At 40.6% G+C, this 23,754-nt stretch overlaps 1 protein-coding gene across 3 annotated transcripts in view; it reads left to right on the top strand.

Annotated features, from left to right (window-relative positions):
* Positions 1-9,816: 9,816 nt before the first annotated feature.
* Positions 9,817-23,754, top strand: part of DRD3 (dopamine receptor D3) — a 42,718-nt gene continuing 28,780 nt past the window's right edge. Inside the window, exons 1-3 of one of the 3 annotated variants that reach the window (XM_025990092.2) lie at positions 9,817-9,991; positions 10,089-10,208; positions 17,043-17,347. In XM_025990092.2, coding sequence (XP_025845877.1) covers positions 17,078-17,347 — 270 coding nt within the window. In that variant the 5' untranslated portion in view covers positions 9,817-9,991; positions 10,089-10,208; positions 17,043-17,077. Of the gene's footprint in view, positions 10,209-11,991; positions 12,048-17,042; positions 17,348-23,754 lie in introns of all 3 variants that reach the window. The other 2 variants (XM_025990091.2, XM_072723702.1) reach the window with 2 other exon arrangements.

Raw genomic sequence — 23,754 nt, 5'->3', positions numbered from 1 at the left:
AATAAAATCCAAACTCCTATACCATCTGGCATATTCCCTCTCCAGTCCCACCTTGTCCCACCCCTCCTGTCATCCACTACACTCCAGTGACACTGGCCTCCTCAAATGTGCCAAATATGTTCCCATCTCAGGGCCTCTGCACCAGCTGTTCCCTCTGCCAGGAATGCTCTTCCCCCTGACCTTTGCACGGCTGGCTGCTTTCTGTCGTTCAGATGGTCGCTTAGCCATCATCTCTTCAGAGAAGCAAAGAAAGCACCTACTCTGTTGTAGTCACCCAATCACTGTCACATCCCCCAGTCCTACCTCTCTCTGCCTAATGCTAATCACTACCTGGAACTTTCCTTTGTTCGCTGGTTTTATTCTCTGTCTCCCTTATCAGAGCAGGGATTTGTCTGTCATGATCAACCGCTGGATCCCCCAGCCTAAAACAGGCCTGGCATTGAACTGGTGCTCAGTAAGTATTTGTTGGACAAATGAATGAATGCACGCACGCATGACTAAGTGAATAACTGAATTGCCTGAGACTTTGGACTCTAGGATGTGAAATTCTTCTCCCTTACTGCACGCCTAGCTCAAACCTTACTCTGAGGCACTGGCGCAAATCAATTCCCAGCTTGTCTGGGGAGTCTTATTCCACTCAGAAGATGTGCCTTCCCCCTCTCACGCACAGCGCTGTCTGTAGGGTTCCTTTGGATTTAAACACATCCTACCTGGACGCCTCTCCCTTGTAGCCAGCTGCCCCGTCCTGTTCAATTCGTCCCCTGCTTCTTGGTTCAGCACATGCGCAGATTCAGCCCATCCAAACACATTTCTTTGTACCTTCTATAAAACAGTGCCATAAACATAGTGGAGACTCAACTAGTTTGTTGAATACATTTTTTAAATGCATATCAAGTAAAGTTAGGATAATATAATGCTAAGTTGTGCAGGACCAAGCCAACAAGAAATGAAGCTAAAGAGGCGACCCCCAGAGCACGTCCTTGGGTCCACATGGATTCCCTGTTGGTGTAAATAGCCCACGTTTCCCATTGCCCATTCACTGGTTTGCTTTGTACAAAATCAATTTCATCTCTCTTTTTTATTTCTCTCTCTCTCTCTAAGTTGCCTTCTGTGCTCCACAGGCAGTGCTATGGATGGCCTGGGATAATACTCACTGAGGATACGCTTATATGCCCTGTGGGCAGCCAGCCAGGAATTGCAGTTTGAATGACATTTTTTTTGCTTGGCAAAAAAAGAGTTGCCTCACCACTTCAGAGCTCAAACACCAGTTCACCTGGTTGTTGAAGGCTCCTTGCTATTTTATTGAAATTATACTCCTGAAAACTCATAGAGTAGGCACTCCCCTAGAGCCTGGTTTGTGATACTGGCTCTTTCTAAAGTATGTAAAAGAAGTAAAATAATGTTCTTAGGAGTGAATTTTCAAAAAGGATCAGCAATTCCACAGGTTACTCCGGCTTTTTTCCCCATCTGCTGTGACAGCAGGTGTGATTTCACAAGCCCACTCCCATCAATCATTCTCTCCAACCTGTCTCTGGTGCCTGACAAGGTGTTTATGTGCGTAACATGGAAACCATCACTGGATCTTGCGAGCAAATAAGGCTGCCTTTCAACAATACTCCAAAGGAAAAGTTCCATGGAAACTAGGTGCTGAGTGCAGGTAGGTGATTCATTTAATCACCAGTCTCACCTTCTTCCAGGGGTTGCAAACTCAAAGCCCTTCAGGGGCAAAACAAGTACTATGAGACTATGAAGTCTCCTTATGTAAAACAACAGTGAGAGGGATGCCTGAGTGGCTCAGTGGTTGAGCATCTGCCTTTGGCTCAGGGCGTGATCTCAGAGTCCTGGGATTAAGTCCCACATCGGGCTCCCCGCAAGGAGCCCACTTCTCCCTCTGTCTATGTGTCTCTCATGAATAAATAAATAAAAATCTTTAAAAAATAAAAAAATAAAAAATAAATAAAACAACAGTGATAACACTGTGATCTAAGTGGATAGTGCATGCTCTATAGCAAAAGTACTTGCATTCACTTTACATGAAAATGAGCTGACTAAACCCAAGTTTTCCACAGGCATAATGTGGCCACCAGTGTTCCGTCTTGATGCCTCTACTAAGTCAGTATTCTAGCCTGAGGCCCAAGCACTCATGCTTTTCAGAGGATTTTAGCACTCAAAATTATAGACAATGGGAGCTGGAAATGATCTTAGATGCTGTTTATTCCAAATTCATTTTTTCCAAGAAAGGACACTGAGGCCCAAAAGATTAATAAGCCAGTCAAAAGGAACACAGCAAACGTAGCAGGATTAAGACAAGACTTTCATCTCAGACTCCAAGTCAGCTATTTGCTCTTGCTCTTCCTAACATGCTAATAACAACTTCATGCTTCAGGTTTGTTTAATATAAATATCCCCTTTAAAGTTTTCTGGAAGTTGTGTTAATGATAGTAAAAGTTCAAATGATAGAGGCTAGATTAAAATAAACTCAATAAAAGAGAATTTAGTCATCAAAGGTGGTAACGATAATGTGAAATGTGTACAAATATTCATGATGATTTGCATGGCAAATAGACTATAAAATGAAGATTTCAACTAAGTAAACGTATACAACATGTGGACAAAGACTAGAATGAAATTTGCATAATTAAATTAATTAGAGTGGCGTGGCATGATTGTTGTCCTTTTAAAAATCATTTTAATGCTACTAAAATATTCTTCATACCGTTTTAGGTGATTTTCTTTAACAACATTGCTGGTCCATTTTAATTTCAAGGGTAGCTATTCACCACTTCCTACCCTCTTCTCCCTAGCAAAACTTCATTTTTTGTTCAGGTATCTAGTCTTTTCCCCTGTGACTCAGGATTGTCCTGATAAATCTATCAATAGCAGTGTTCTCATCTCTTTGCCAGTAATTGGTTCAAGCATGGGCATGTGATGTAAATCTGGCAAATGAAACATAAAGGGAATCTGCTGAGGGACTTCTGGGACAGGGCTTATTCAATCTTTTTTTTATTATTTATTTTATTTATTAATTGAGAGATTTGAGAGAGAACGTGAGTGCAGTGGGGGTAGGGGAAGATGGAGAAGAAGAGAGAGAATCTTAAGCAGGCTCCACGCCCAGCATAGAGCCAGACATGGGCTTGATTTCACAACCCTGAGAGCATGACTTGAGCCAAAATCAAGAGTCAGACGCTTAACTGACTGTGCCACCCAGGTGACCTAAGGCTTCTTCAATCTTACAAGCAGATCTCTTTCTCCACCTCTGGATGTTGTGTGAGAATATGAAGACCTAGATCTGATTCAGCCATCTTGTGATCATGCAGCAATCATAAACATATGCGAAGATTGGCAGAAAAGAAGGAAAGAAATTCTTTCTGGTGAATTAGTATGAAGTCACCTACCTCTGAATTTCTTCTATGAGATAATCAACTTCTTATCATTTAGTCCAGTTTTAAGAAGTGGGGTTTTCTGTTGTTTGCCAAAGCCCCAGCCAAAATAATAAACTTGATTCTTCTCTTTGTATATTGGAAAGCACACTTGGATGCCTTTATGGAAAGGAGAATATACTCACATATTTTCCTCTCTTTTTCTAATCCTAAGGCATAGGCAGCATGACTACATTGAAATTGCCCAGTGCCTCATTTCTGAGGTGTGGTCAGGATGGTTATAACCACAATCTGCTTCATTAAGCTACCAGTTAAGGTTCTACTAAGTTCTACTAAGTGCCCTAATATAATCAGAACTTTATGAGCATCAACACTTTTATATGGCATATTTAAGAAATAAAGAGTTGAAACCAGTTTGAGAGAGAACTCCTCTCTTAAGAGAAAATAAGGTAGGAAAGAGGAGGAAATAACCATTTCCAGGAATAAGGATACCATCCCAATAAATTTGAGCTTTTAATTCTCCCAAGAGCTCTAATGACACCAAATACCCCTGTTTTGATGGTTGCATTTGTCCTTTTTCAAACCAGCCAATTTTTAATTATCTGTTATTTTTCTCTAGAAGTGACCGTATTTCAATCATAGCAGTGTAGTATCTGAACATCAATGGCAAGGTTGCTAAGGGGTGTGGAAGGAACAAAAGCTATTGCTGAATGCAAGATTATTGTCATTAACATACAAAGTTCTACAAGTCCTGTCTGCTGGTGAGAACTAAACTTTTGAGGATTAGAAAATGTAACCTGTAGAGATGGGCTATAGATATACTTTATACACGCTGAGTATCTTGAAAAATCAGATATGAAGATAAACGGGCTCCTTTGTACTCTAGGGCAGGGTTCAAACCATTATAAAGTCACTTACCCAAGAGAGGCATATTGTGTGAACACTCAAACCTCAACTTATGGCAAAAATAATAATAGTCTATTTCCAATCTCCGAGAACATTTCCTCCTGGGAATTCCTAAAGGGCTTTAAAACTATTTTTACAAAATAAACATATATATTATCTTCAAGAAAAGCACAGTCTATTCTATAATAGAATGTTGTCAATTATGAAAAAAGTAAAGTACCTTTACTATCTCTCCATCTTATTCCCCATAATGTCCCAAACCCCCACGAGTAAAACAATTGAAACATGCCTAACACAGACAGGAGTCTCAAGGCCACTGTTGGGACCCAGGTCTGCACTTTCCGAGCCATTTCTGTTTCTGTTGCAACACTTGTCCTCCATCTCCTTCATCCCTCACCTCCCACACATACAGCCTCCTGACTTCTAGGGTGGCAATAAAAGCAAATGGAAAACAGCAGATTGTCTAGTGTCTATACCTGCATCAGTTTTACAAGCTTGTTCTTCAAACCAATGCTTCTCTCAAACTTCAGTGAGTATCCTGGACATCTTGTTAAGATGCAGATTCTGGATTCAGTAAGTCTGGTGTGGGGCCCAAGATTCTCTATTTCTAGCAGCTTCCAAAGTGAAGCTGATGCTGCTGGTCCTGGTCCATGGTCCATACTTTGAGTAACAAGGTTTTATAAAATTTCTCAGAGAAATAGCATCTGAGATTCAAACAAAACACACTAAATAATAAAATGGTAATTGTTTCAAAATGTGTAAGGAAGTGATAGAATTTGAGATGTGCTTTTCTGAACACTAAATACAACAAGTTCTAGAAAGATTGAGCCTCAGTGTATCTATTATCTATTGCTATACAATAAAATTATTAACTTAAAACAGTATCAAACATTTATTTGGGGCCTCCTGAGTGGCTGAGTGGTTTAGTGCCAGCCTTCGGCTCATGGCGTGATCCTGGATTCCTGGGATCGAGTCTCACATCAGGCTCCCTGCATGGAGCCTGCTTCTCCCTCTGCCTATGTCTCTGCCTCTCTCTCTCTGTGTCTCTTGGAGTAAATAAAATCTTAAAAATAAAAAAATAATTTAAAAAATATTTATTTTGCTCATGAATCTGAAATTTGGGCAGAGCTTTGCCATGACAGTTTGTCTCTGTTCCACATGCCCTCAACTGGGATAGTTCAGTTGGAGATTGGAGGAGGCACTTTCAAAATGACTCACTCTTATGGGTGGTAGGTTAGTTCTGGCTTTCAGTTGGAAGCTCAGCCAGGTCTGTGGGACAATTATCCTGATTCCTCTCAATGTAGGCTCCTCCTTGGGCTTTCTCATAGCATGATGACTGAGTTCCAAAAGCAAATGTCTCACAAAAACAAAATGGAAGTATGGGGTATTTTCATAGCCTGGCCTCAGAAATAATTTAGTGTCCTTTTTGCCATACTTTATTAGTTAAGGCAGTTACAAAGGCCTGCCAGGTTCAAGAAAAAAGACAAATTAAGACCAACAAGACTCTACTTCTTGATGGTAAAATAACAAAATTCCAGAATAGCATGAAGGATGGGAGATAAAATTGTGGTCATCTTTGAGAAATATAATCTGCCACATTCATCAACCCAAAATTCTTTTTTAACAAGTGATAAGTTAATCATGATAGAAATTTTCTAATTCTACCCCAACCCCATTCCCATTTATATGAATTTTGGGGAAGAAGAAAAGAAATATAGAATACACTGGAAGAAATTGAGGAAAAGGTAAAAGAATAAAAGATTATCTGATATAGGGTAGAAGAAAATAGTTGGAAAAGTGAAGAAGGATGTATAAAAAAGAAAGTAGGATCAAGTACATAGAACAGTAGATCTGAATATAAAGACAAATATCACTTTCTTCCCTACCCTCAGTCTGGTACCTGTAAAAAAAGCGGAGTGGATACCAATCTGACTGGTTGTGAAGCCTAATATGCTATTTACTGTCATTCTTTGGTAGAAGGGAATCAAGATTGGAGCTTTGTATTGGCCAATAATTAATGAATTGAGCTATTTTTTTCTTTCAAAAAAAAATTCATGATAGCACCAGAGTGAATTCAAATACAAGACCTAAGTCTTTCTCAGACAGTTCTCATCTATGGCAAGACCGCAGTGTCACTGGAGAGGAATAGGGGCTGGGATCAAGAAGAAGCAACCATACTGTCAGGACCGTTTACCAGATTTGCCAACTTGCACTCTACAACATGAGGTCTGATTCCAGTGAAAAGCACACCAAGGGGCTAGATAGGTACTCACGCAATTTAAGATCCTCATAATTGAATCTTCCAGTTCTAGGGAGAAATATTACTTATGGTGAGACATGGAAACAAAATGTCCCTCTGTTCATACAAGGCCCTCTAAATTGGCTCCCCACACCTCCATATTTGGTTTTCACACTGTCTTGCTGGTGAGCTCTGTGCAAATTTAAAGTGGTGCAAAAAGCCATGTTGCACTCGACCTTTGGTGCTGAAAGCAAGATTTCAGTGATGAAACCAAACAATTACTACCCTGGAACAGTAATCACAAAAATGATAAAGGATTATTTCTATCATAAAATTCACACCAATTCCCTTTGAAACAAAACCACTGAGCATGCCTATGTATTAGAAACTCATCGCCTCTTAACTCTTGCTCTAAAACTCCCATTGCCGGTTCAAAAGATAAAGACTTCCTTCATGAAGCACTGTTGGCTGGTACATGAGAATGTTCCAGTCATGCTATTGAGATGGGTTCCTGGAAGGAAGATGAGGAAAATGATCTGCATATTTCTTGATTTTTGCCCAAGCATGTCTGTTTTGTAGGCGTCCTGGAGTTCTTCCCAGAAGGCAGATCTCAAAATCTTCAATGCCAATCATGAATAAGAGTTCCATTTACTTAAAATAATTAAACTTGTTCAATGTTGTATGAATGAAAAGTGCCAGATTAAAAGGAGCAATTACTGATCTTCACCTACACTGATGTCCTGAGAGAAAGGACCACCTCATTCACTACCACCCCCTTTCATTTCCTACACCAATTCCCTTCTATCCACCAAAGCAGTCAGGGAGTCTACCAGAGAGACACCTGATCCAGCCTGAGGTGACTGCCTAGATCTGTGACTTTGGGCATGGTGGTTAACTCCTCAATCCATTGCTCCTGCTTAGAATTAGAATGTTTGTCCCTGGTTACCTTCCTTTGAACTTTGCCCAAAAAAGGCATTACAAATATGCTGAGGGAAATTTTGCCAGCAACACTTACAGCTGCCCTGTGGGATACACTATGGGATCCCAACACAGAAAGTTCAGAAATGTGGCTTTCCTTGCTACATTCATGCATTATCAGAGCACCATTATCATTAGACACAATATCTTCAAACGGTAAAGAAAGTAAACATAGAGTACTCAAAGGTGGCACCATGGTACTCAAAATAAGCAGTTAGGACCGTGAACTTTTTTTTAAAAAAAGATTTCCTTTTAAAAAGGTTTTTAAAAGATCTTATTTGACACAGAGAGAGAGAGAGCATGAGCAGGCGTAGGGCCAGAGGGAAAGAGAGAGAGAGAGAAGCAGACTCCCCATTAAGTATGGAGCCTGATGTGGGACTCAGTCCCAGGACCTTGAAATCATGACTTGAGCAGAAGTCAGATGCCAAACTAACTGAACCACCCAGGCACCCAAGACTTTTAGTACAACTCTGCTTCGATCTACTCACACACTGTCTCTAATTTGGTATATCAGACATGCCAACCCTGGACAGTACATATTCTCTTGATCCCCTAACCAAAAGAAGAGACTAAGGGTTCACATTCAAGCTAGGAGTTCTGGTTTTAGGGCATGTTCCAGACCATTATGCCACATAATATATGTATGCCCTGTAAATCATTAGCAACCTTTGATATGGGGTCTAATCTCTGTAAGTCTCTGTATTCGTTTCCTAGAGATGACATAACAATATACCACAGATTGGGTAGTGTAAACAACATAAATTAATTTTTTCACAGTTCTGAAGCCTAGAAGTCCAAGTTCAACATGTCAGCAGGTTTGGTTTCTCCCAGGGCCTCTTTCATTGGCTTACAGATGGCTGCCTTCTTGCTGTGTCCTCACACAGCCTTTTCTCTGTGTGTCTCCCTGGTATCTCTTTGACTTCTTATAAAAACAACAATCAGATTGGATTAAGGACACCATTTTAACTTAGTCAACTCTTCAAAAATTTTATCTCTAAGTATAGTCATATTCTGAGTCTAAGGATTTTAATATATGAATTTGGGGTGAGAGTGGGGGGTGGAGGGATGCAATTCAATCCTATAACAGCCTGTGTAAAAAGGGCATCATAAGGATTTATGTAAGGTGCAGACAAGAATATGAATTAGAAAATGCTTTATAAATTATAAGTCACCATACAAATATTGTATCAATGATATCATCATTTTTGTCATTATAATTATTATTCTCTATGACACATTGTCAGTCTCCTGGGAAATCTCAGTTTTTCACCTTTTGAAGAATTATATCACAGTGGTTAAGAGAACATGCTCCAGAATTAAGACATCCAAATCTGGGCTCCACTTTTAAAAATTATTTTAACCTCTCTAAGCCTCAGCTTTCCTATCTGTAAGTTAGGGATGTAAAAATAGTACCTACCTTTTAGGACTGTTGAAAAAATTAAACAAGAGAGTGCATCAAAATGACCGATTAATAGTATATGCTCATTTAATGTGGTTTTTAGCAAGAGCCATGTTTAAACCTTGCTGCTGCTGCTTCTTTCTCAGCCAGTAGAGGTCTCCAACATAGTCAACCTGGACTAGCTTCCCCATGACAGTGTGCACTGCAGCTGCCAAGCACATCCACTGCTGGCAGAGAAAGGAGTGAAAGAATTCCCACCCTGTCTGAAGGAAGAAGAACTCAAAAACAAGAGAACAGGGAATAGGTAGGGTTCCATGGTAAGATGTTATATGAACAGGTGACCATAGTAAGATTAAGTTCTAGGGCTGCTTCAGAAACTGACTTACTGACCCCCACTTCAGCCAGTTCTAAAGTTGAGTTAAGAAAATTTACTCACGTATACCTCAGAAGAGCAGTGAAAATGAATCGGTAAATGTTTTTGTAAAGTTCTTTGAATGCAAGGAGTGCTGTTAAACAAATATTTAACATTTCTCACAGTATTAAGCTTATCTCATCTTTATTACCAGTTATATTCCATGCCTCGGTTTTGCTTCCACTGTAATATATTTCCTTTAACCTTCTTTCCCAGACAGGCTTACACCTCCAAGTTCAATTATTCTGTCAATTGTATTTTAAATTATACGGATTTATATTAACCACTTGTGGTATCAATTTGTTGATCTGTTGCTTTTTCTGTACCAATCATCTTTACACCCACCAAAAGCTGCCCTGGCAATTAAGCTGAGGAAGGTTGGAGTTATTCAAGAGAAATTAAAGCACAGAAAGAAAGACAGTGGAATAAGTGGGATAAAAAGAGCACTGGGGGGAAAACACACATGTACTAAAAAAGCATAGCACGCAGCAGATAGAGGCTCAGAGGGAAAAGAGGAGAGCGATAGAAAACGGATCCTGCTTGTGCCTGCGGTACCTCGCTTTCAGCACCAAGGACAGTGCCTCTGAAGGGCTGACCCAAGCACCGACCAGTTTTAGGGTCCCTCCCAAATCCTCTAGAGAAAACGCATGAATTTGAAAGCAGCTATGAAGCATGCAGTAAGGTCTAATAGGAAAGCTGTAAGAGCAGCCCACAAGTGATTTCACCTTAGAGGCAAAAATGGGTGATTTTTTTTTTTTCTGTTCATTTCCACAGTTTCTGTGTCCTTGGAAAGACAAAGTTTGCTTTGCTTGGGCATGTCTGCCGTCAGTAAGTGACTGCAGGAGCTGAGGTGCTAAACTCCACAGTCTCCAGAAATCAGAAGAAATTTTCAGGGTAAGTAATTTTGCTTTTTGTTTCTAATTTAATACACAGCATTTTCCTGGAAGGTTATTTAACCAGCTTGGGGTTCTGTGGTTCTCTAAGAATATGCATTAAAACTCTGTACCCTCTCTTATTTAAAAACCTGAAACCCTGAGGAAACTGTTTTCATTTTTTCCTCATTTTTTAACAATAGAAACCTGTTCTCTTTCTCTTTTTCTCCCAAAATTAGATCCTCATGGGCTCTAGAAGCTATATCAAGGCAGAATTAAAAGATGAAAAATAAAAAGCTGTTACTATCCCTGGGATTTGTATGGAAGTTGATTGTATTCCCCTTAAGGGTCTTACTTAATTGTAAGGGTCTGTTATTTTAAACTCCCCAATTTAGCATCCTGGTAATCCAGGGCTGAGGGTTTGGAGAGGCACTGTTTTCAATGGTCTATTTAAAGTCAGGCTGTTTCCAAGTCAGAATCCAATTATTCCCAACAGAGATATGCAGTACTTGAGATGATGATTGTGTATGTTTTCTTTATAATAGCATATGATTTTGAGGGTATTGTTGTTTTTTAATTGTTGGACTTTCATCACTTATTGTAGCTTATTGGGTCAATGGAAGTCGATGCAATTAGGCATTTGTTCCAGTTCATGCATTTAGTTTAATCGAACACTATCAAAATGCACGCACAAATAATAAAGCAGCAATAACAAAGTGGAACTTGGATTCTAAACTCAATCTGCATGCCTGTTTGCACTTTATAGGGGAAGCCCTTTGCTTACTGATACTAAAAGGTCAGTAAGATGTCTGTCCTTGGGTGAGTGAAGAATCACTGTTTGACACACCATTGGATCTCTTGTAGCCTAAGAGAAGCAAAAATGATATGAAAAAGATTTTTGCTCAGATTCTTGTTTATTTTTAGTTGAACACTTTCAAAGGGCTGCATGGTTAGTAGTGAGCAGGGGTGTCAAGCAAGGAAAATACTGATAGTATCCAAATGAATGCCTGATATTAAAACATCTACAAAGAAGGCTGCTTATTATGGAATATGAATTAAAGCAAATACCAAATAGATATTACTCATTATTAAATTCAATATCTAATGCACTGAAGTTTGCCATTGGTTAATATTTGTTTATTGATTGATCCATTGAGTTCCCATTTTATCTCTGATTAAAATAATAAAATGCTTGGTGACTCAAAATTGTTATGGAAAGTGGGAATTCTCTGCTTTATGGGGCAGGTTTAATTATAGAAGAAATGTATATAACCTTAGTTACTGGATCTCGTTGGCCAGCTATGGTTTTTCTTTGTAAATACGTTCAAATATATAAATTTTCTATGTATTTTAATGCATTTGTGAATCTTCATTAGGAAACTAAACTAGACTGCAATTTTCAAGAATAAAGTGCCATAGAAATGCTAAAGACTACCTCTAATAATAATGACAATGTAACTCCCACTGTTTCTATGTGCAGTGTGCACCTGCATTAACTTCACTGAGCTTGGTCAGGTGTTCTGAAAAAGCAAGGTTTAAAAATGAGTCTCCATTTCATGTTTGGTCCTCACCCCAATAGTGGAGTAGTTAAGAACATAAGGTCTAGAAACAGATAGATCTTGGGTTGAATTAGCTCCATCATTTATTGTTGTATGACCACAGCAAGATAATTAACCTCTCTATTACTTACTTTATTCATCTGCAAAATGGGAGTATTAATAACACCTATTTCCTTTATCAGGTTGTTGTGAGGTTTAAATATGATAATGATTATAAAGTTGAGCTCTAATTATTAACTTTTTCAGACAATTTAGCAAGTCTGCATTGAAGCCCAGAACGAGAAAAACTTTGCAGACTAGAGGTCAGTATGTAATTGGTGGCAAAAGACCGGGTTCTATGACACAAATGAAGATTTGGTCATAGAACCCTGCTATTAAGGTATTTTGTTTTGTTTTGTTTTGTTTTTTTAAAAAAAGGTGTTTTGTTAGGAAAAATCATCTCTAATTGGAAACGACTCCATACATCAATGTCCACCCCCAACACAGACACATTGAATAAGCTTCAAGTTTGATATTTAAGGTGACCCAAGATCAAAGCTAGGCTCAATACAGCCCCCTACACATTTATAATCTTTTTTTTTAAGATTGTATTTATTTATTCACAAGAGACACACAGAAAGAAGCAGAGACATAGGCAGAGGAGAAGCCAGTTCCCTGCGGGGAGCCCAATGTGGGACTCTATCCCCGGACTCTGGGATCATGCCCTGAGCCAAAGGCAGACACTCAACCACTGAGCCACCCAGGCATCCCTATACATTTATACTCTTGAGAAAGTTACTGAACCTCTTGTTGATTCAGTTTTTTAATCTATAAAAAAGGGATATCAAGGGCTGCTATAAATATTAAAATGAGATAATATATGTAAAGTACTAGTGCCTGGCACACAGTAGAAAACAGAAGAGATGGTGACTACTGTCTTCAGAAGGAGATTGAGAACTCAAGTGTCTTTGCTTTTACAGTGTTTAGTTTTTTGCCTAATTCAATATCCTTAAGGAAGAAGAACAAATAATTAAAACCTGGTATACCTTAATGAGTATCTTCCTAACACGCCTGATATGGAACCAACTGCCGAGGAGGCGCCCTACAAATGTTCCAGGCAGAATGTCCCTCAGCACCAAGGGATTGAATATCAGTGAAGCAGGATGTATGTCATTGCTGATAGGGACCTGACCACTCTCTGTCCTTCTGCTTTTTAAAATAAATTATGCACTCACTTTCAGAGATGCTAGAATAAACTCTAAAGACCAAGATAAATCAATACTTTGTAAGAAGTTCAAAGGCTCATTAAAATTTGTAAGTAGTGTTATGTATCATGAATCTTAAAAGAATAAGACCAGCCATAATCTTCTAGTCCTTGCCTTCTCCACTTTCTCACCCCCCCCCCAATCCATTCTTAACTACTAACACTCTTTGCTGAGGTCACAAGTAACCTCCTAATTTCCAAATCCATTAGCCACTCTGCAACTGTAGCTTACTTGACCCCTTCACTTATTCCCACTTTCCCTTTAAAAATAAAAACCACAGTACTTCAAGTGTTTGTGCCAGACATTATGTTAGAGCCATGATTCTCAATTGGAAGAACAATTTTGTCCCCCAAAGGACATTTGACAATGTCTGGAGACATTTTTGGTTGTTACAACCTGGGTGAAGGTGAGTACTACATGTCCGGGATGCTGCTAAACATCCTATAATGCACAGGACAATGTCCCCTCACCCCCCAAAAGAATTATCCAGCCCAAATTGTCAGTAGTGCCAAGACTTTACATATATAGTATTATCTGATCTTCAGAATAACCCCATGGAGTCCACATGATATCCTCATTTTACTGATGAGGAGACCAGATTATCTGTATGAATTACTTAAAGGGTAATTATTAAGTTAAAATTCTCCAGGCTTCCCACTTCTTCTTACCTGAAACAAGTTTGCTATCTGGTAATATAATTATTAGAGGGGGAAAGAGAGGAAAAAGCCCAACCCAGCTCTGTGTTACATAAGCAATGCTAGGAAAGAAAGAAAAAAAGAAAAAGAAAGAAAGAAAGAAAGAAAGAAAGAAAGAAAGAAAGAAAGAAAGAAAGAAAGAAGAAAGAGAAGAAAGAAAGAAAGAAGAAAGAGAAGAAAGAAAGAAAGAAAGAAAGAAAGAAGAAAGAAAGAAAGAAAGAAAGAGAAAGAAAGAAAGAAGAAAAAACTCTAAGGAGGGAGAAAGTTGAAAACAATTAGCTGAGAGGCAGAGAGCAATCCAGCATCTTACTGCTTCCATCCCCCACACAAACTCATCAGGAACTGCTTGGACAACCAAGACTTACACCCACCTTCTACTCTAAAGAACCTAAGACCAGAAACGGTACAAAGCAAAAATAATATTAAGTCAGAAATCCATGCAATTATGATTCCAACAGCAGGCACACAACTGATTTTCAGGGTTGAGGGTTTTCTTTTGTTTAATTAGTCATTGACACAGACCTGTACTATTTTTAAGTAGCTGTCAAACCTCAACAGAGTATAAAGTCCAAGATGGTAACAAATATCCCAAGGTTTTGTGCTTCCATCTTACCTGACAGGCAAGATGAGGCTAAGCCATCATTAGCCAACTACAGACCCCATGAAAGACTGATTTCCAGCCACTGTTTTCCTAACTGGTCCAGTTGCAGAAAGAAAGGTGTTCTGGGTCTGAGCTGGCCTCAAAGGTAGAAATATCCTTGAACAATCAGAAAGCATTGTATTTTTCAAAAAGCTCTTGGCAGCAGCATTGCTATCTCTAGGGTAGCAGCTGCCCTTTCCAAATAATGAGAAAATTATAATTATTATCAAAAACTATTATTATGTTTTAAAATATATTGAGTACAAACAGTGTGCCAAGATAAAGAACAATTTTCTTTAAAACAATTCTCTGAATTCATTCCAAGTCAGCCCCTTACAATCATTTGTTCATTTTAACACTTTCACATTCCAGGATGAAACTATTCAAAATGAGGCACAAAATGACATACATGATTAGGCCAATTCCCTCACCAAAGGAGAGCTTCAGATACCAGGATTGAGAATAAATCCTGGCCACCAAGCCAGCCTCTGCCTCTGCCAGGGCCTAGAGCAAGTGTTCCCATGGAGGCCCATATATTCCATGTCTAAGTATTTTAGTCATAGCCAACAAACCAGTGAATAAAATGTTTAATATTCCTGCCTTGAAAAATATACTTCTGTAACCATCCAGAAGGCCAGGTTTGAATTTATGATTCCTGGGTTTCTTAAGAGTTCAAAACAAAACGTGAGAGGGCAGGAGAAGCTACCTTCCACCCCAAATCCTGCCCCAGGGACTCCATCATCTTCCCTTGCCACTTAAGGGTGTGCCCAAGCTACTCATCTGAGCTCCTCCAAAGAGCTACCTCTTGAGCTCAGGGGCATCAAAGACAAATGACACAGTCTACCCTCAGGGTGACAGATCCAGATTAGGATCTGTGTCTTGGAAACAGACTCCATGCAGTTTGGGGAGAGAATTATGTGATCTTGGTGCCCAGAGTGTGGTTTAGAATGAGAGTATGGACTCTTGGTGGACCTGCTCCTTGGCACTGTGGGAGGGCATAACCTTATCCCATGGGGAGGATATAATAGAGGGGGTCCAGAGTGGGACCCTTTAAAGCACAGATACCAGGACAGGAGTCCCTCTACCAGCACACAAGGCTTTAATGCACAGGCATTTCCATATTTTTCTACAGGACATGGTGATTTCTGTCACCTTCCCTCCCCACCCCCACCCCTACCCCAGACACACACAGACCTGGTTGTAAGAGCCCACAGTCCCTTCTTTAGTGCTGGCCCCAACAGGCTGGTGTCACAGAGGCAGCTGAAGGGCTCTGATGCCTTTCCCATCCTAACTCCAAAGTCCCTACAGGTTGAGGATTAGTTCATCCTAGTGGGATAGTGACATGACAGTTGTTATGGTTTTCAGATGCCAAGGGAGAGTTTTGGAAAAATCATGCTAGTTCTTCCCCTAATAAGTTTTGTGACTTAAGATGTGTTACTCATCTTTTTGGGTCTCAAATCCTCTATTTGAAAAGTGAGGGCTTTGAGCTACATCAGAGGTTTAAAATTTATGGTCATGGGCCGTTGGCCTATGGATGTGGGATTTGGGGGTTGGGGGGAGAAGAGACTTCATAGGGCTTAAACACTTCTTTCATTGGTACCAATCTTTTAAAATTAGGAGGTTTCAAATAAAATTCCACACATGGACTTTTCCCTAAATATAAAAACCACTGCCCTGCCTCTATATTCCATTACTCTTGAGTCTTTCTCAAGCCAGCATCCCACACCTACCATGCCCCACACAAGACACAAGAGAAAGATAAGAAACTAAAGGAAGAGACAGAGGGAGGCATGGGAAAAGGCAAATGGGGGCAATAGAAGAGAGAAGAGAGGAAATAAGGCAAGAGGGATGGCAAGATAAGAGAAACAGACCAGTATAGAAAAAGAGATCACACTTAGCTTTCTAGGTATCATACCTTTCACTGTTTTACATATTTAATAGCTCACTTAATCCTCACAAAACCCCTATGGGATGGATTCCATTATTTCTTCCACTTTACAGAGGAGGAGAATGAAGCTCAGAGAGGATGCGGTAACATGCTTAAGGTCCAACAGTGGCAAGTGGCAGAGCTGGGATCCTAACCCTGCAACAGCTCTCCGTCTCACTCAGAGCCCAAGCACAGCTCGTTCAATGGCCCTGCACAATCTCTCAGTCTTACACCCTTCCACTCTGTACCTGCCTCACTTGCCTCCAGCGGCTCTGGTCTCCCTGCTGCCTTCCACACACCAGCCTGTCCTGCCTCTGTACCTGCTATCCCTTCTGCTTGGACAGACACCTGCATGGTTGACTTCCTCATGTCCTCCAGGTCTTGACTCAGTTGTCACCTTCTCCGCAAGGGCTACCTGAATACCCTGATTAGAAATTGCCCTCAGAAAAAAAAATTAAAAAAAAATTGCCCTCAGATATCCTACGCACACACACATAATCCTTCCCATCTCCTTACCTCCTTCTCTGGTTTATCGTTCTCTAAAATGCCTATTATTATCAAACATACTACATCCTCTGTTTATCTTATTTCTTACTGTACTCTCCTCCCCCAGTGGGCCCCAACATGACAGCAGGAATGTGTAGCCCTTTTGTTCATTGCTGTATTTCCAGTGCTTAGAATAGTATGAAGTGCTTGATAAGTATTTGTTGAAGCAATACATAAAAATGTACCAAAGCAGCCAATCTCCCAAGAATCAAGTTTTACCGACATTGTTTTCTGTCTGTTCCCAGGAAATCCACCAGGGTCACTCTTCTCCCTCTGGGCCATGACGCCTCTGAGCCAGCTGAGTGGCAACATCAACTCCACCTGTGGGGCGGAGAACTCCACAGGTGCCAGCCGGGCCCGTCCACACGCCTACTACGCCCTCTCCTACTGCGCGCTCATCCTGGCCATCATCTTCGGCAATGGTCTGGTGTGTGTGGCCGTGCTGAAGGAACGGGCTTTGCAGACCACCACCAACTATCTGGTGGTGAGCCTGGCTGTGGCAGACCTGCTGGTGGCCACCTTGGTGATGCCCTGGGTGGTGTACCTGGAGGTGAGTGGGCCCCAGCCGCCTGTGTGACCATACTTGTCTTTGTCTTCCCTGAGTTCTTGGCCTTCTGAGCTCAAAATGTTCCCTGCCATGATTCAAGGACTAGGAAGGAAAGAGAGCTCCTGTCATTCTCTCTTTCATGAGGGAACTGAAGGCCTGAGAGCAGCCATTATCCAACATCACTTGCCCACATTAGAACCAAGGAGCCAGGAATGATTTTGTTCCTGGGTCTCCAGCATCCAGGTGACTGGACTAGAGCGATGGGACACATCCTAAAAATGCATCAAGTTTTTTTTTTTAAGATTTTATTTATTTATTCATGAGACACACACATAGAGAGAGGCAGAGACACAGGCAGAGGGAGAAGCAGGCTCCCTTCAGGGAGCCTAATGTGTGATTCAATACAAGGACCCTGGGATCACGACCTGAGCCAAAGGCAGACGCGCAACCACTGAGCCACCCAGGTGCCCCTTGCGTCAGGTTCAATCTCTGTGCCAATCACATCTCAAAGATGTGGGGGTTTGGGGGAGGCAGTCAGTGGGCACTTTCATCAGTATTTCAATGTATATAGAGGGGTGGGGATGCACAGGAAGGATGTGGGACAACAGTGAGGGTGGAGGGGGATGCAGTAGGAATTATAGAAAAACCAAAAAAAAAATTTTTTTTTAATGAATAAGAGGAAAAGAAAGAAAAAAAAAACAGTCTGCAAATAGATCAGACTTCTTTTGATAGTGCAGTTACCCTCAGACTCAGCTCTTTCCTCCTGGGTACCAGCTCTCTACAGACTCTGCTACCAAACAGACCAAACCTTCACATTTATATTTTTGATCCCTCCATTAATAGCACAGAGCCCTCACCAGTCAGATAATGCAGCAGACCCTGGAGAATTCTTCTGGAGAGGAAACATTTCTTAAATGTGAAAGTATTTTCATTTGAAAGTGCAAAACAGAGTCAGGAGGTGATCAAGACAAAACATCCATTTGCTAACAAAGGAATCAGGGTGCCTACACCTGTTCAAGAAACAGATATTCTTACTGAGAAAACATTCAATTACTAAAGAGTTTTTAAAAAACACTTTAATGTACTATTAATATGTCTCTCGTGCACTGTGTACCATGCATCATTTTAAAGAGGTATCCAATGAAGGATCAAAATGATGCTATGATTAAGAGAAATTAAAATTCATCAAATTAATATCTCAGTTAATATTAATAGTGAAGGTGACAGTTAATTAAGTATGACATATCACAGGAGAGCAAAAACCTCAAACATAGGCTGCCTAGACTGGTATCCCTATTAAAGAATGATTGGGAACTAAAATTAGACTTATGATCTCAAAGGGGAAACATAAAGGAGAGAAATCAAGGAAATAGAAAAGGAAACGAAAAGCAGAAAAACATTTGTGCTGATTGGGACAGATGTAAAGGTTAAGGGAAGACCTGGAGGAGAACAAAAAGCATTAATTTTTCCCAGTTAGGATAATCCTGATTGTAAAAGATCTTGCAATTATCTTGACTTTTCTGTTAACCCAAACTGACTGAGACAACCTTGAAGTCAGAAGCTATGTCTTTGTTCTTTTTTTTCTGTAGTCCAAACACACTATCTGGCACATAATATATGCTAAATAAATATTTGATATATGAATGATTAAATGAATCTTTCTGTAATGTATGCATTAGATGGGCAATTCCTGCTTATACCATCTGTAGCCATATCTATTGTTTCATTGAGCTGTTTATCTTTTTTACATTCAATAATAATGAGACTGAAAAGGAGTTAGACACCTGTGATATTTCTGTTCAAGAGTTAAGGCAGATCAAGCGCTACAAACTAGTATGGATTAGTTAGGGATTCCTAACACCATCATCCCACACCTCAAAGTGTTTCCGTCCACACCTATACATTACAAGGATTCTCACGTCTTTCAGAAGGCTGACTGTCAGAAAGAAATACAGGATGAGGAATTTCACTCTAATAAACATTTTAATTTAATTGCCTCTGAAATAAAACCAGTCATCTGGTATCTATAACAAAGCCACTCAACTGTCCCTTTGTGGTTGCTTCCAGGACTCTGGATAGACCACATTGGAAAATCTCTATAGATACTGGTGTAGGATATTGACCTTGGGATTTTTCCACACTAGACACCCATGGCATCCCCTTCAAGCCACACCTGCCAAAATTGATGATGTCCCCCTTCTGCTGAGCATAGAAAAGCAACTGAGCCCACATAGAGCCAGCATGAAAGGCTTACTGAACTCTCTGCAGGTTGGATCTAAGAGTTTTCCTCTATGAGATGAGCTCTGGTAGAGCTCTTGGTTCTCCCTCACAAAAATCAATGTGCATTCCGTCCAATAGGTTAGTTGGTGCAAGTGTTCAGTAATGAAGAGTATGGTAAAATAAGTCTACAAACATATAAAGCAGATTTGGGAGACGTCGCTCCATTGGGAAATGGGCTTTGGGACCTCTTTGGTCTTCCCTAGTTGCTTTAAAGCTCTAGTCAGTGCAACTTAATATTTCTGTACCACTTTGCCAACAGTCCACTAAGGTGGACTCTCTCAATAAAAGATAGAACATGACTTAAAGCAGCCCTAATTAATAGACAACCAGTTACAATATTAGAAGGTTCTAATCTAAAGGACAGGTCTCTCTAACCCACCACAGTATATATTTTTCTTTTCTTTTTTTAAAGATTTTATTTATTTATTCATGAGAGACATACAGAGAGAGAGAGAGAGGCAGAGACACAGGAAGAGGGAGAAGCAGGCTCCATGCAGGGAGCCCTATGTGGGACTCGATCCCAGGACTCCAGGATCATGCCCCAGGCCAAAGGCAGGCACTAAACCACTGAGCCATCCAGGGATCCCTCTATTTTTCTTCACCTTAAATATTTGCCTGCTTTCTGTGGATCTCAGGAGCAGATAGGGTATCTCAATGAGAGAAAAGAGTAGTTTGAGCCCTTAAAGGGACTATGAATGTATCTCAGAGAAGAGTATAGCATTATTCTCACTAACTTATCCTAATGGTGGTACAGTTTGAGTAACTGGCCTAGTAATTACAAGCTTATACCTAAGAGCTCCCTTGAAAGAGGAAAGGATGCAGTGTTGACCACAGGACAGAGACCGCTGTAGGCTTGAGGGCCCCCAAGAGGACAGCATAGAAATTAGAACACCATGTGGTAGCCAGATTAACTGCCAAATTCACAGCTTCCTGTGCTTTGATTTGAATACATCTATCTTCTTTGAAGGAAATATTGGCTCATACTGGCCAGATACCTTCCCTCGAAGGAAATTTGCCTAATTTTTCCAGGCACCAGTGTGTATGGCTATAAACATTGGAAAACTTTACTAGGCATGGCTTAAACAAATAGGAGTAACTTCTCTCACACAACCAGAATTCTGGAGGAAGGTTGTTGGTGTTGAATCAGCTGCCCCATGGTGTCATGAAAGACCAATCTCTTCTACCCGTGGCAAACCGGCTTACTTCCTCATGCTCTTCATAGGGTGGCTGCCATGGCCCTCAGCATCATGGCAGTATTCATAAATAGGATGGGTGAGGACAGCAAAGAAGGAAACGGGAGGAGCCCTTTCCTGGGACACCTGGGTAGCTCAGTGGCTGAGCATCTGCCTTTGGTTCAGGTCATGATCCCGTGGTCTTAGGATCAATTCCCACATCAGGTTCCTCTCAAGGAGCCTGCTTCTCCCTCTGCTTATGTCTCTGCTTCTCTCTCTCTCTCTCTCTGTCTCTCATGAATAAATAAATAAAATCTTTAAAAAAAAAAAAAAGCCCTTTGCCTGGAGTGCCTCAAAGTATCCCATAAGGGACTTCACTTAAGTTTAATTAGCCGAAATTGGATCATAAGGGAAGGATACAGGGGAGGATAGAAAAGAAAGTGAAAATATGGGTTTTAAATAAAAAGAAGACATGGTATGAGGAACTGCTGTGAGATAGACAAATAAAATGTCATAGGACATTGTGCTTCTGGAATTCACCAGGATGAATGTTACCCTGCACAGCATTATGCTATGAGAAAGACTCAGAACTGGGCGTCAGAAGTCCTGGAATCAAGGGGATAAGATGGAGGTGACAAGCATACTTTACCTATCTCATAGGCTTGATGTTAGGCTTCACCATTGCCAATGGAGAAAGTGCCTTGGTAACTAAAAAATGTGAGCTATAAACATCTTAGTTAAGACACTTTTAACATTAAGTAAAAGAAAACTTAATTCTAATTGACTTAAACAATAAGCAGAATGCATTGTTCTTTAAAAGTCCTGTGGTAGGGTGGGCTGCAGGCATAGTTTGAGCAGGATCCCAGCTCCATTTCTCTACAATTCTCTCAGCTTCCTTCCATGTGTTGACGTTATCCACAGCATAGGGCAAGCTATAGACCTCACATGTATGCACCACACCATTCACACCAAGACAGAAAATCTTTGTCCAGAATTTCTAGTAGAAGTGTCAAGGAGTACTTTGATTGGACTGGCTTCTGGCACTTGATTTTCTCTAATCACTGGATAGAAGAGTTGGTTTAGCACACGGAAGGAACACATCAAAGACCTGCTCAGGAATTTCATGGATTCCCAGTGGAATTCAAGGACTATTGCAATGAAGGCAGAGGACAGCCAGCAAGTACATACCACAGTGGCTTTCACCGTACCATTCTCATCATTAAGGCACACAGGAGCGTGGGCTTGGCCTGGGAGACTAGCAGGGGCTGGTCACTGACGTCCATCGGTTTTCTTTGTCCTCAGGCCTAGCAGAGGAATTCAGGATAAAAATCATGCAAGTAATCTCAGAGTAGGTTATATGGCAGAGGGCCCTCGCCTGGCTCTCTTTAATTCAGCTTGCAGCATTTTCTCAAAAACTCGCTTCTGTGCCATAACAAATAGTTCTATCTCTGATTCCCTCTCAAGTTTTTAATTTCCTGCTTTAGAAGCTGCAGTCTGTGTGGAGCTCCCTCTCCAAGCACAAACATCCCATTTTGTTCCACTCGGTTAAGCACCTTTTGTGATGTTTAATGCACTTATATCAGGGCAGAAAGGCAACGCAAGCAGCCAGAGGAACATTTAGAATACTAAACTCAGAATACTTGGGTCCCAGTGTGGACAGGAAAAAAGATGTGAGAATAGAGTAATATAGACCAAGCCAAAAAGAGTGGGGGCGGAGGGGGGGCATTCAGACAGAGTCCCACCACAGGCAGTGATCAAGGTCAGATAGTGATGATGGGAAAGAGCAAGACTATTTTGGGAGAGACGAACCTTTGGGCCTTGTAATGACATTGATTGTTAAAAATAAAGGAGGGTCTGCATTTTCAATGGGTTCTCCCATGACTCTTACGCATCTAAACTTTGAGCAGTTCTGAGCAAAACCTTTATTACAGAGAGCTGCTTGTTCAAAATACAGACTGCTGGGTCTACCCCAGATCTACCAAACCCGAATTTCCAGGGGAAAGTCTGCAGTAATTGTACCAGTCCCCCTCCCCAGCCCTGGGTAATTTGTGCAGGCACCTGGTCACCTGCTACAAACTGACATTTAGGAACCACTAATCTATAAACCACCCCCCGTCTCACAGATGAGGAAATTGGAATTCAGATCATTGGATCCCCTATCTTGCCTCACAACAATCTCTCTGCCCCCCCAAAAAGATTCCATATGTAGCAAACAAAAGTGGACTGAAGAGGCTAGAGAAGTCCATTTTTGTGCCCTGGACACCTCCCCAAACAACTAAAAATCCATCTGCTAGAGCAGGAATTCTTAATCAGGGGAGTCCATCAACTTGGACGTAAATAAAATCACTTCTTTATTTTCACTAAACTGAAATTTAGTATTTTCTTCAAGTATGAATATAGGCATTAACCCAGAGCAGAAGAAATCCTTAGTGTCACCAGTTGAAATCACAGATATTTATATTTTCAAATCACATTACAATTGTGGCAGATACCTTGAAATACCATTTACACTCACCAGTACTTTGAAATCATGAGAATTTTGGACTAGTCGCTATGTTTTGTTACTTAATGCATTATTAAAGAAGCACATATATTCAAATACTTTGATAATTACATTTCAATATAATTGGTATTCTTTTTGATCCGTTATATTTTATTATATTCACTTAAAAATATTCTTCTGAGAAGGGAACCATGAGACCAAAGGGATCCATGGGACACAGAATGCTCAAGGAGCCCTGCTTTTAGGGATGACCATTTCTGAAGACAATATCATGCCCCTAGATCCCAGTCCAGCGTTTCCCAAACCTCCTTAGGAAGCAGAAGAATTCACTGGAGGGACTTATTATTCTGAGTGGGGCCTGGGAATCATTTTGTTTAATAAGAGCTTTAGGTGATTTGGGAAATGCTGCCTTATAATCAGTAAATTTGGGAAATGCTGCCTTAGGCTGTGTCTGT

This window comes from Vulpes vulpes, chromosome 1, assembly GCF_048418805.1.
Source record: "Vulpes vulpes isolate BD-2025 chromosome 1, VulVul3, whole genome shotgun sequence".
Classification (NCBI taxonomy): Eukaryota; Metazoa; Chordata; class Mammalia; order Carnivora; family Canidae; genus Vulpes; species Vulpes vulpes.
Note: the sequence above shows the minus strand (reverse complement) of the source record. Positions and strands in the feature narration are given on the sequence as shown.